The sequence below is a fragment of the Neolamprologus multifasciatus genome, chromosome 7 (assembly GCF_963576455.1).
Source record: "Neolamprologus multifasciatus chromosome 7, fNeoMul1.2, whole genome shotgun sequence".
In the NCBI taxonomy this organism is placed as follows: domain Eukaryota; kingdom Metazoa; phylum Chordata; class Actinopteri; order Cichliformes; family Cichlidae; genus Neolamprologus; species Neolamprologus multifasciatus.
The window spans coordinates 47,732,250-47,744,723 of NC_140445.1; the positions used below are offsets into that span (position 1 = coordinate 47,732,250).

The 12,474-nt window shown below is 37.2% G+C and overlaps 1 protein-coding gene and 1 long non-coding RNA gene across 2 annotated transcripts; both read left to right on the top strand.

Moving 5' to 3' along the window:
• The first annotated feature begins 2,776 nt into the window (after window positions 1-2,776).
• On the top strand, window positions 2,777-4,500 carry LOC146515157 (uncharacterized). The gene is made up of 3 exons (XR_014874967.1): window positions 2,777-2,850; window positions 3,611-3,840; window positions 4,387-4,500. It is a non-coding gene; the product is annotated as an uncharacterized LOC146515157 (long non-coding RNA).
• Window positions 4,501-9,896: 5,396 nt separating this feature from the next.
• LOC146515158 (interferon-induced transmembrane protein 1-like) lies at window positions 9,897-12,008 on the top strand. Its single transcript, XM_085165580.1, has 3 exons — window positions 9,897-10,063; window positions 10,822-11,048; window positions 11,260-12,008. The coding sequence occupies exons 1-3, from the start codon at window positions 9,934-9,936 to the stop codon at window positions 11,407-11,409; spliced, it is 507 nt and encodes a 168-aa protein (XP_085021706.1). The 5' UTR covers window positions 9,897-9,933; the 3' UTR covers window positions 11,410-12,008.
• The last annotated feature ends 466 nt before the right edge of the window (window positions 12,009-12,474 follow it).

Below are 12,474 nucleotides of genomic sequence, written 5' to 3' on the forward strand. Positions count from 1 at the left end.
TAATGGTCCACTGCTAAAATGTCCATTTGATATTATCACATTAATTATAAACTCACGACGTTACAAACTACAAAATTAGTTAGAAAATGGAAAGATAAAGAAAAATGGTGTTTGGTGATATTTGGTTACTGGGCAATTAAGCCCAACAGCTCAAAAATATCACCAAACGAACCTTTTCAGTGCTTTAAATGAAAATGTACAGTTACTGTATTTACCAAGGAAAAATCATAATGTCTAACACTTTCAGTGCAAAAGGATACAAGAAAGCCAGGACAGAAGAAGAAGACGATTGATTCCTTTCAAAGAGAACGAGAGTTTTGCAAATTATATTTGTAAAACAGAAAATTTAAATTGTATTTATAAATGTTTAATTCAATGAATTCGGGTCTTTTAATCAGATACTGATAAGGATGTTGTTGATATACACACACACACACATATATATATATTTATATATATAGTGGATCAGCTTGTTAGTCTAGGTAAGCGTGGCTGTAGGTATCATCCGTAGTGCTGCATTAACATCATCTAGCAGACCTTCTGAGGGTACTTCACGTAATCTTGGTAACCGGCTACGGGGTATCCAGGTCTCAAGCTTGGCCATGATCCTATCTTTCAGGTCAGTTCCTCTCGCACTCAACGATCCTTCTCCTATTGCACTTGGGGCTTTGTACCCAATCTCGGGTGGGGGTGATGACCTAGCGTCCTGGCTTGCCCTTGCCGTAGCATTTATGTTGTACCTTGTCAATCTCTAGCTGTGAGAGCACTCCCTTCTTTCGAATGTTGGAACACTGAGCTACTAGTTGTTTCGCCGTCATTGTGGATGTTGGGTATCGAAGAATCCATAGGTCCCTCATCCTATTCATGTAACCCCTTCCGCCAGGGTTACTTGCATAGTAGCATTCCAACAACGCCCTGTTTTCGTCACTTGCCCACCGATGCCTTCTTAATTCCTTAATTCCTTCGTAAAATAACTTGAACTCCACTTCATTGGCTCGCCATCCTTTTCCATACCCAAAAAGGTTCACCTGGCCTGCATTAAATAAACAAGGCCAAGAATAATACAAAAATGTCAGCCAGTTAAGCTAAATACATTAAGTTATTCTTGTTCCTGTGTACACAATTTATAAATAAATAAACAAACAGTATATTTAACCAATAAGGATTTAACTAAAACATTTCAACTGCTATATACATATTATATAGCTTCACAACATTTGTTATTCAACAACTATCGGTCAAATCAAAAATCAAAATCAAATTGTTTGGACCGGCAGCAGCCAATTAGCCAATCGGCTGAGCAAAGTCATGTGGTTGGAGTCATGTATTTGTGATGTGTTCAATGGCAGGAAATTACTAAATTCTAGTAAAACTGATTTTACTCTGGGTTACATATGCTAACCATCTACTTACCTTTTACCAATGATTTTGTATACCATTGAACATCCTGAAATGACAGGTTTGTAACTGATGCAGAGTAGTGTTTATAAATGATTGATCAATGAGTTTTAGAACATGAAAACATAATTAATAAGGAGTTTTATACATTAGCTTATTCATCATGAATAAAGTGTTCAAAGCAGTGCTTGTAAACTAACTGATTATGAGAAATACTTTGTAGATGCTGTAGAGATAATTAAGTAGCCACTAACTAATGCTTAACAGATGAATAACTAATGCTTAATAGTGTTCTTTGAAGAACGAGCAACTAGAAACACTACCAGAAGGAATCCCTCAGCAGATGCAATACTGGAAGTAAGATCCTACATTGATGAGCCCCTGCCAGAGAAGTGCAGATCCACTGACCAAGGCTTCAATTTATCCACGTCTTACCCAGGTGATGACACGGAGACTGTGCATTGTGGCAACATCAGTCCCCTCTGAGAGAATCTCAGACAGATAATTAATGACAGAAGAAACTGGATCAGCTCCTCAAATCTAAGGCACTTGGTATTTCTTAATGCCAACCTTCCCTTTAATTAAAGATCTGGTTGTTCATCTTTTTCTTTTTGTTTTGTATATTTTAATCAATATTTTATTGTGTTGTGGTTCACAGTGTTTTGTGTTGTTTTATTTTGAATTGGTTTAAAAGGAAAAAAGCTGAAAAATTAATTGTAAATAGTTGTTTTTTGTACTTTAAATATATATATTTTTTACATTTTATGTGCTGTGAATAGATAAAATAATATTTATATGATAAACATTTATAAATAAAAAGCACATTTTTTACAGTAGTAGTTCATTTTGTGCATCATTTTATATTGTTGTTAATAATAAATTATTTAAAGCAACAAATCAACCCGAAGAGCCGCTTCGGAGCTGAAAGAGCCGGAGCTGAGCTGAAATGAGCCGGAATTACCATCACTAGTCTGGATAGCAGCTGTGAGACGAGCTGGTATTCAGTTCTCTTCCATCTCCAAAAATCTGTTGGTGTGCTCCAGACATTTTCATTCCGGTAAGTTCTAAATATGTTCATATAGCCTATTAGTTTTATTTTCGATGCACTCTGAGGTCATAGCAATTGATGAAACACATTGTGACTGGGTTCCAGCAAGGGGCACTCTGAAATCCCTGCTTCAAACATACCACCATGCCAATCAGATTACTTCTTCCATGTGAGGGTGAAGAGGTGACCCTTCTGGATAAAAATGGTGATGGTTTGCTGCGTTTTGGTGAACGGTGTGGTAGTAAAACCAGGGAAATGAAACTTGCTCTTGTTAAATATTGATATATAATATTAATATTAAATGTCTGTGAAGGTTCTTCACAGACATTTAATGTTTCGTGATACTGGAACTGAAGATTCAGTTGTTTTGGTAGAGTCTGAGGAGAGGCACGATGAACTTCAAAGTAGGAAAACTTTTTAATTTCCATTTCGTTTTGTGTCTGTGTAGCTGTGTGTGTGTAGCAATGCTGTCTGTTTTTATGAGGCTGTTGCACAATGGGGGAATCTTGTGCAAGACTGTTTCTTGAAGTTTCTCTGCCATATATTGAAGTTGTGACATAAGAATCTTTATGTTTCTCTTTGGTTGTAATTGGTGTAATTGGTGGTGCAGTATTGGTAAGGTTAGTACAGTTTTCAGAAGAAGACATCTGCATTTGTTCTGTGCTCACTTACAGAAAAGCAATCAAGATAGTAAATGTAGGCTTCAGAATTGGGGGAAGGGCGGTAGGTGATGTTTATGTGCTCAAGCCCACTGACACTCAGCAGAATGGCTTCATGTAAAAAGCAGAAGAGAGATTTTATCACTGTGCGTAAGCAAATTTTTGATGTCACTGCATGCTAACTTAGTTTGTATCACCGACTGTGAGTGCAGAATCCTCAGAAAATCGTGTGTTCTGTCCCAAAACATGTTTCATATTCATATCATTTACATTATTTATTTATATTTATCAATTTATTCAGTGAATTCAGATTTCACAATTCAAAAATCAGGTGAGTGGACATAGCAACCTTTTTGGAAAGTTGGACCCCTGGACCCCAAAGCTGTTACTGTTCAGTTTCTAACAGAGACAACTGCTTTAACTCTCTCACTGCCCAAAGACTTCAAAAATGGAATAATCAATGTCAGTAACTCTTTTCAACATCTTTCCTCTCTCCAAACTGCAGCTGAGGTCAGACCAGTGAGAGCAATGAAACCTCCAGCTTATGTTCCAATGCAGGTGAGGACCTATGATGGGCCCTCTGGAAAGCCTGGAGGATCTGTATTGGTTCAGCACACCAGTGTGAACGTCATCACTGAGCCTCCAAAGGACCATATTATCTGGTCCCTCCTCTGCTTTCTCCACTCACACCCTTGTTGTTGTCTTGGACTTGCAGCTCTCATTTATTCTATCAAGGTGTGTTTGTATGCAAATATATACTTGCCTGCCTACCATATCTTATATACATAATATACATTGATTTACCATATAAATCAAGCTACATGATCATGGCATCGAACACAACAAACACCAAAACTGAGAGTGCAAAAAACTGACTAAATCAGTGGAAAAGTGTGTTCTAATACTTTCCAAGGAAAACTCAGTCCTAACTAAGACCATTGCAAGAGTCATAAGAACAGTTTGGGCTGAAGCACAACAATGTACACAGCACAATAAAGATAAAAATAGAGATAAATGATTTGATGAAAGAAATATCTTAAATATGTTATACAGTTTACATTATTTCCTACACTGATAGTAACAAGGAAACTATATGGGCACAAAAAAAAAACAAAAACGGGCAACTGGGATTATTATTATAATTGCTTGTGTTTACTAAAAACAGGAAGCGTAACTTTTCCAGAAAATTAAACTTAGGCTATGCTTAACATTTTCAGTTTCAATTTACATTGGGATAAAGATGATTACACTATTACAGTCTATATGTTTCTGTCCTTCTAGGCCAGAGACCGGAAGGTGGCCGGAGATCTGGAGGGTGCACGACGTCATGGGCTCACTGCCCGTGGGCTTAACATTGCCGCCACCGTCCTGTTTGTCATTGGATTTGTGATTTTAATCTTAATTAAGGTTCTGTGACGGCAAATCTATCTGATTATGCTCACAGAGAACCGTACTATTATCATTTACACTGAGATTAAGTTAGTTGCTTCTTTGACTTGTTATTAAGCCTCAAATTCTGTAAAGAAAAACACAGCTTCAGACCCATTGTTTAATTTCAGAAATAGGGGTGTGTTCTAATAGTTCATTTTGCTTAGTCTCTCAGTTAGGAACTGTGGCGGTCATTATAAAAGCTGCTCCGATTATCCAAATGCTAAAGAAAGGTGCTTCGGTGCTTCCTTTGTTGCTTCCGTTAGCACTGGAGCATCCTTTATAAAAAGGGAGGAGAAAAAGGCGTCCCATAATTCATTGCAACAGACCATTTGGCCATTCATGAAAACAATGAATATAATAAAAATAAATGAATATAATAATAAACAAATCTTAGAGAAAATTGTTTATTGCCAATTGATGGATTTTTTAAAAATGAGAATGGTATCTTAGAGGTATCCCAAACAGGTTTTAAAAACCTCCATAGCACTAAGTCACCAATCTTATAGATTTTTAATGATATCTTTCTTACCTGTAATTCTGGTAATCATGTTGTTCTTGTCCTCTTTGACCTAACAGCTGCTTTTGACACTGTAGACTACAACATTTTACTGTCCCGCTTACACCATCTTGCAAGGCATTTATGATACTGCTTTGAATTGGTTTAGGTCTCATCTTTCTGACAGAACTTTTAGTTTTAACTTTTTAGGATTTGAGTCATTTTCACTTTTCAGTTAGGGGTCCCGCAGGGCTCAATTTTAGGGCCTTTGCTTTTTTCATTATATTTACAACTCTTGTGAACCATCCTCAGAAGGCATGGAATATCCTTCCACTGCTATGCTGGTGACTGCCAGATTTATCTCCCTCTGAAGCAGAAAGATGCGTTCTCTATTAAACCACTTCTAGCATGTCTAGAAGATATTAAATCTTGGATGTCCCTAAACTTTTTAACGATGTAATTCAAGCAAAACTGAGGTGACTGTTTGGTTCTATCGGACCACTATTGATTTGGGACCCCTGGCAGAGTATTTTAAACCTGTTGTTACTAACCTGGGTTTTAAGATGGACAGTGATTTTCAATTGAACTCAACTCAAATTAGGGCTACTGTCAAGTACAGTTTTTATCATTTAAGGCGCTTGGCAAAGGTAAGACCTATTTTATCCAGGCCGCATTTTGAAACAGTAATCCATGCTTTTATTTCATCTCATTTAGATTACTCTAATGCACTGTATTTTGGAGTTAGTTTCTTCTCTCTCATCTGCAGGTGGTTCAAAGCCTGTTGCACTACTTTTAACAGAACTCACAAAAGAGAGCACATAACTCCCATCTTCGCTTCACTCCATTGGCTGCCTGTATATCTTAGAGTTCATTGTAAAATACTAATATTTCTTTTTAAATGTTTAAACAGTCTTGCCCCACCTTACCTCTCTGAGCTTCTTTGTCCTTAATCACCCCCTGGGTCTCCTAATCTCTGGAACAATCTGCCCCAGCACATTAGAGAGGCCCCTTCATTGTGCTCTTTTAAAACACGTCTTAAAACCAATTTTTACTTGTTGGCGTATGACACAGTATGACCCTGATTTTGTTGTTTTAGTGTAATCTAATGTGCTGATTTTATTGTCTTGAATGCAGTTCTAATTATAATTTTATACTATTTTATTTTTGCTATTTGTGCTGATTTTATTATTTTAAAATTAATTCTAACGATCATTTTACTTATGACTTATCTTTATTCATTGTATCGTTTTTGCCATATCAAATGTACATCACTTTGTTTTCAGCTGGGAGCTGTTCCGAAAGTGATATATTAATAAATTTCTTGCTTGCTTAAGTTCTTCCCTCCACTTAAATTTAATAGTAACTGATGGCCAGGGGATGTCAGCATTTGGTCTGTATAAATATTATGACACAATGAACCTTTATCAATTTCTTAAGTTAAAAAAAGTTTTATTATGAGATTAGATTTGGCCATTTATGGTAAGTGGTACATTACATACCCTAAACTAGGGATGGACGGATCTGATATTGCATATTGGTATCAGTATCGATACTGACCTAAATTACTACATCGGATATCGGAGGGAAATAAAAAACTGTAATCCGATCTATTAAATATCACAAAAGCACCTCACAAAACTTGCAACATGGCGTAACTCAGCTCATAACCTTAGCTTGTCGGAGGAGTATGTGGAGGAGTATTATCTGAATATTACACCCCAAGTTTTAATCTGATGTAAAATGTATAGAAGTCTATTACTGTATATAGTAACTATTAAGTCTAACATACCCTAGTAAGCTATAGTACTTTTTCCTTTGGGAAGGTACCATCTGTGCAGTCTGCAATTCTGTTGAAGAAAGATGTTTAATCTATTTAAATATTGTAGAAAAATAATTGATTTCTGTGCATTTCTTTTTTACAGGTACATTAAATTAAAGTTGATTACGTCATCACGAGGCGGAGGGTGGGGGGTGGTTCCCTATTTTTTTTTGCAGGGAGTTGGCAACCCTATCAGTTAGGTTGTTTAATAGTTCTGCTAAGTACTCTTTAAAATACCAGAATAGGGAGGATGGAGTAGGTTTAAGTTTATTAGATTGATCAGTATTGCTGAACTATGAAATATTTTGGGTGCAGTGTGTTTTTGCATACAGATATAACAGAATAGCTTCAGTGTTTTGTTTTTTAAAACTTAAGTATGAACTTATACAAAATGCAGTGTGATGGCTGCACTTACAGCCACACAGTGGTAATACCCACCATGTTAGGGTAGAGGCTTACAAGTAACATTCCATTCACATTTGTCTTTCTTTAAATATAGGAATTAATTTACAGGACAATAAATAACTGGTTTTTGTTTAGAGTTAATCCACATATCCACATAACACTGTATTCTAAAATAAGTGCGCACATTTTAGTTTACACTGTTATGTATGATTAATCTTTTGTTTTCTGAGTTACCTTAGTTCCAGCTGTTCCAGTCCCTTGATTAAGGAGCCAAGAGGTGGAAAAGGGGCGGAGCGAGTTTTAAAGGAAGTCTACAAATTGGTTCATGCCATAACTTGGGACCATGGGGGGGGGGGGGAATTGGAGTTCATTATGTTTGGTTTAGTTAGGTTTTGTGTATTTTACCCCTTCTCCTGTTTTTGTGGGCTGATCAGCCACTATTTAAGTTTCCCCTTTGTCTCGTTAAGTTAGGTCAGTTTGTTTGAGTTATCAGTAGTGTTGTCGACTTTGAGTAGAGTTTTGTTATTTTGACCTCTTTTATGGGCCCAAGATTTTGATTCTTTTGGCATGATTTAACTAATTATGTTTTTTTGGGTTAAATAAAAATAATCATTTTTTTGGACTTTAACCTGTGCCTAAGTTTCCTTCACTGCTCGGTCCATCACATGCAGCAAGATATTAAAAACAGTTTTATTGATTAAAAAATACACTATATCGGCTTCATATCGGTATCGGCAGATATCCAAATTTATGATATCAGTATCGGACATAAAAACGTGGTATCAGACCATCTTTACCTTAAACCACAGTATTTAACATTGTCCCTGGAAAACTACAAACAAATCATTAAGTTGAAAACTTAACATAACAACACAGTGTGTTAAGTGGCAGTTGTGTTTGTTTGGTAGTTAATTATGTCTTTATTGTATTTATTGATCAGACCTACCCTACTATGAGTGTTTTGTCTTGCAAAAGTCAGGCCTCAACAACTGTGTTTTGCTTCTTCTCCAAAAAAAATCATGTCTGACACAGGAACTTGTACAGGGCAAAAGGCCTGGTATATCCTGGAAAGATAATAAATCACGGGGCTAACACTGAGTTAGATCTTATTGAGTTGAGCTGGCTAAGTTCACAAAGGGCAGAGAAACACAGAGCATCATCAGCACAGTTTAGCTCATCACAGCCTGTACACCAGGTTAAATCTGCTGGAGCTGACAGTACAAATTATCATGATCACTTATTTCTATGTAATTATATTCCCTATATGTCCAAATCTTAGGGTGCTCCCACCAGCCAAACCCCACTTTAACTCTAAGGCAGAGGTTCCCAAAGTGTGGGGCCTGCCCCGCAGAACCATTGAGAGGGGGGCGCAGTATGAAAAGAAAAAAAAAAAAAAAGTAACGCTTGGACACTGCTAGCATAATGGACACACACAAATGCAAAGCAGGAGATGAAGCATCGCCAAATATGTTTCCAAACCAACTTCCTTCCAAGCTAAAGACTAGAAAATATGGTGAAGCATATCTTCCCTCTGGCTTCACCTGCACAAGTGCCAAGGTAGGTCTCCCCTGCAGAATTGGGTTTCCCTGTGTCGGGAGCATGGGCTCTCCAAAACATGGACAAACAGTATCCCACATTCTTGATTTTTAATTCACAAACACTTCTTGTAATGACTAACTACTCCTGACGTTACAGTGGGATACAAATGATATCGCGCTCATCCTGCCACAATTTGTTCCCCCTGTTCAAATCATGGACAAACAGTATCCCACAGTTGTTTATGTTTTTTAACCCATTTTGCAGAGGCATTGAAAAATGTAGCTTTAGCTCTTTCCACAGACTTTCAGCTGGATTCAGGTCAAGTGATTGGCTGGGTCTGACTTTATTTTCTTTCTCTAAAAAAAGCTGAAAGTGAGCAGTCAGTCCCACTTGCTGAAAAACATCCCTACACCATCATATTCTTACCTCCAGATTCCACTTGGTCTAGTGTTTGTGGAGTGATATGCAGTGCCTTTTGACCTCCAAACATGGTGTGTATTGTATCTCATCTGGTCTGATCTGACCATACTATATTCTCAGAGTATTTCACAGGCTTGTCTAAATGTTGTTCAGCAAACTTTAAACGCTCTTCAACTTGCTTTTTCTTCAGCAATGGAATCTTGCATGGTGCATAAAGGTCACAGTGGTTGACCTCATTACTTATTGTCTTTGAAACAATTTTCCATGCTGATTCCAGATCTTTCTGTAGTGCTCCACAGGTTCACTACTTTCTTGGCAATTGGATAACTCTTAATAGTAATTCTTTTCACTCCTCTGTGTCCTGACCTCCAGTGTCATGACTTTGCTTGCCTTTTTTGCATCTCCATTTCCTCATGTGTTCAAAATTCCTTCGCTATACTGTTTCTCATTAGAACACATAATTTATGGACATCTACTGGATAGATTGTTGCTTACATCTGGTGAGAATTTCATGTCAATACCACCTTTCAAGATATATTTACTTAGAAAAGTGTTCAATATTTGTTTTACCTACTGTATCTGATTGTCACTGTAACAACAAAGGCTGTGTTGAACTTCCTTCCTTATCCTGTTTGATCATGCCAATGACGCAAATTCCTGAACCCACACAGCACAACACAAATGTGAAACGAAACCAACGTCTGCTTTCAACTCCTGTATGCTGAGCACGCTGTTACGCTCACATAATTACAGACGGCTGAAGGCAATGACTGACATGTTTCGTGATACTAGAAACGAAGATCGGGTTGTCTTAGTAGAGTCTGAGGAGAGGCACGATGAACTTCAAAGTAGGAAAACTTTTTTATTTCCATTTTCTTTTGAGTCTGTGTAGCTGCGTGTGTGTGTAGCAATGCTGTCTGTTTTCACGATGAGGCTGTTGCACAATGGAGGAATCTTGTGCGAGACTTTTTCTTGACGTTTCTCTGCCATATATTGAAGATGTGACATAAGAATCTTTATGTTTCTCTTTGGTTGTAATTGAAATTGAATTTTGTGGCTGTGGTGGTTAGTACAGTTTTCAGAAGACAACATCTGCATTTGTTCTGTGTTAAATGTAGGCTTCAGAATTGGGGGAGGGGCGGTAGGTGATGTTTATGTGCTCAAGCTCTCTGACACTCAGCATATTTCATCCAGCATGTCAGACCCGTTAAATGTAAAAAGCAGAAGAGAGATTTTATCACTGTGCGTAAGCAGATTTTTGATGTCACTTCATGCTAACTTAGTTTGTGTCACCAACTGTGAGTCCAGAATCCTCAAAAAATCGTGTGCTTTGTCTCAAACCATTTACTCACAGTCATATTATTTACATTGTTTATTTATATTTACTAATTTATTCAGTGAATTCATAATTCAAATATTTAAGAAAAATTCAGTTGTGAGGACACAACAACCTTTTGGAAAAGCCTGGACCCCAAAGACACAGCTGTTACTGTTCAGTTTCTAACAGAGACAACTGCTTTAACTCCCTTACTGCCCAAAGACTTCAAAAATGAAATGATCAATGTCAGTAACTCTTTTCAACATCTTTCGTCTCTCCAAACTGCAGCTGAGGCCAGACCAGTGAGAGCAATGAAACCTCCAGCTTATGTTCCAATGCAGGTGAGGCCCTATGATGGGCCCTCTGGACAGCCTGGAGGATCTGTATTGCTTCAGCACACCAGTGTGAACATCGTCACTGAGCCTCCAAAGGACCATATTATCTGGTCCCTCCTCTGCTTTGCCTACTCAAACCCCTGTTGTCTTGGACTTGCAGCTCTCATTTATTCTATCAAGGTGAGGTTAATTAAATCAGTTTTTTTGAGCATCTGTTATTCTTCTGAGTGTTTGTGTCTGTGTGTGTACATTTGTGTGCATGAATAAATACATCAGTTTTTCACTGTCTGCTTACTATGACCTACATTATATTGATTTTACCACATAGATCAAGTTAATATCCATGAACTCCAACTACACTTTTACAATCTATATGTTTCTGTCTTTTTAGGCCAGAGACCGGAAGGTGGTTGGAGATTTGGAGGGTGCACGGCATTATGGGGCCACTGCTCGCCAGCTTAACATCACTTCCACAGTCCTGGTTGCCCTTGGACTCCTGTTTTTCATTATTACGATGATAGTTGTATGGGAAGGGATATAATATTAAGCTCTCAAAGTAACAAACCCTGCCAAAACGCTTCCTTTTAACAGATTGCAGTGCATTGCTTGCTGCTATGACTTAACATCAATTAAAATATTAACATCAATTTTATTATAAGTCTTCATTATGAGATTTTGACTATGATTTGTCTCTGTTGGCATGTCTTTTGTTTGGAAAAGATAACATTTCATATATATTGTTTTTACATATTTCAGTGAAGGTAAATGTATATAAAGATGATTTTTAGCCAATTAAATTAATGTTTGTGCCTATCTATCTACACCCAGGTGAAAAATAAGCACACTGCATTTGGCGTCTGCTAAATTACATACGGAACAATGAATGACAGTATATGGAATTCTTCTTTGTTCACAAAAACCTTTTTTTCTGTAGCTGTGGATCATGCTGCATATTCACTGACGGGGATCTCAGCTCATTCATGGCAGGAAAATCTTTTTATTGAGATGTTTCATTTTCCACTCACTAATATTCCACAGAAACAGTGTGGACATTTCATCACCTTAGAATTTGCTTGATTTAGAGAATTAAGAGTTGATTTGTATGCTATGTTATAATAAATATAATCTTTGAGATTTAAATGGTGTTGGACTGTAACTCATTAAAAAATGTATTTCCTGGGGTTGGGTTTTTTGTTTGTATTTTAGATTCCATCGATTTCTGGGAGCTCTTGTAGCCTCGATAGCAATTCTTTCTTCCTTTTTAGAAATGAATATTGTATTTTAATATCTTAGAATGGAAATAGTCTACTTCTGAGGAATTGTTGTTTTCAGGTTTATTTCCAGTTGAGTAGATTTGTCGTTACACTAAACTGACCATCTTAACTCAATAAATGTATCACACTTGGGAATCTTCTTCTTTCACTGCCCACTTTAGGAGTTGCAACAGCAGATCATCTTTCTCCATCTCACCCCATCCCTTGCATCCTCCTCTGTTACACCAACCCTCCTTCACTATACCCTTGAATCTTTTCTGTGGTCTTCCTATTTACTTATGAAGCCATACTACTACTCACTGATGGTCACCTCTCTCTCCGTAAACTTTTTT

What these genes read in the sequence shown, in the direction of transcription:
- LOC146515158 (XM_085165580.1), top strand. Translation starts at nt 9,934, where the DNA reads ATGCTGAGCACGCTGTTACGCTCACATAATTACAGACGGCTGAAGGCA. An exon ending in GAGGCACGATGAACTTCAAA is followed by an intron (nt 10,064 to 10,821) that starts GTAGGAAAACTT and finishes TCCAAACTGCAG; the next exon opens with CTGAGGCCAGACCAGTGAGA. An exon ending in CTCTCATTTATTCTATCAAG is followed by an intron (nt 11,049 to 11,259) that starts GTGAGGTTAATT and finishes CTGTCTTTTTAG; the next exon opens with GCCAGAGACCGGAAGGTGGT.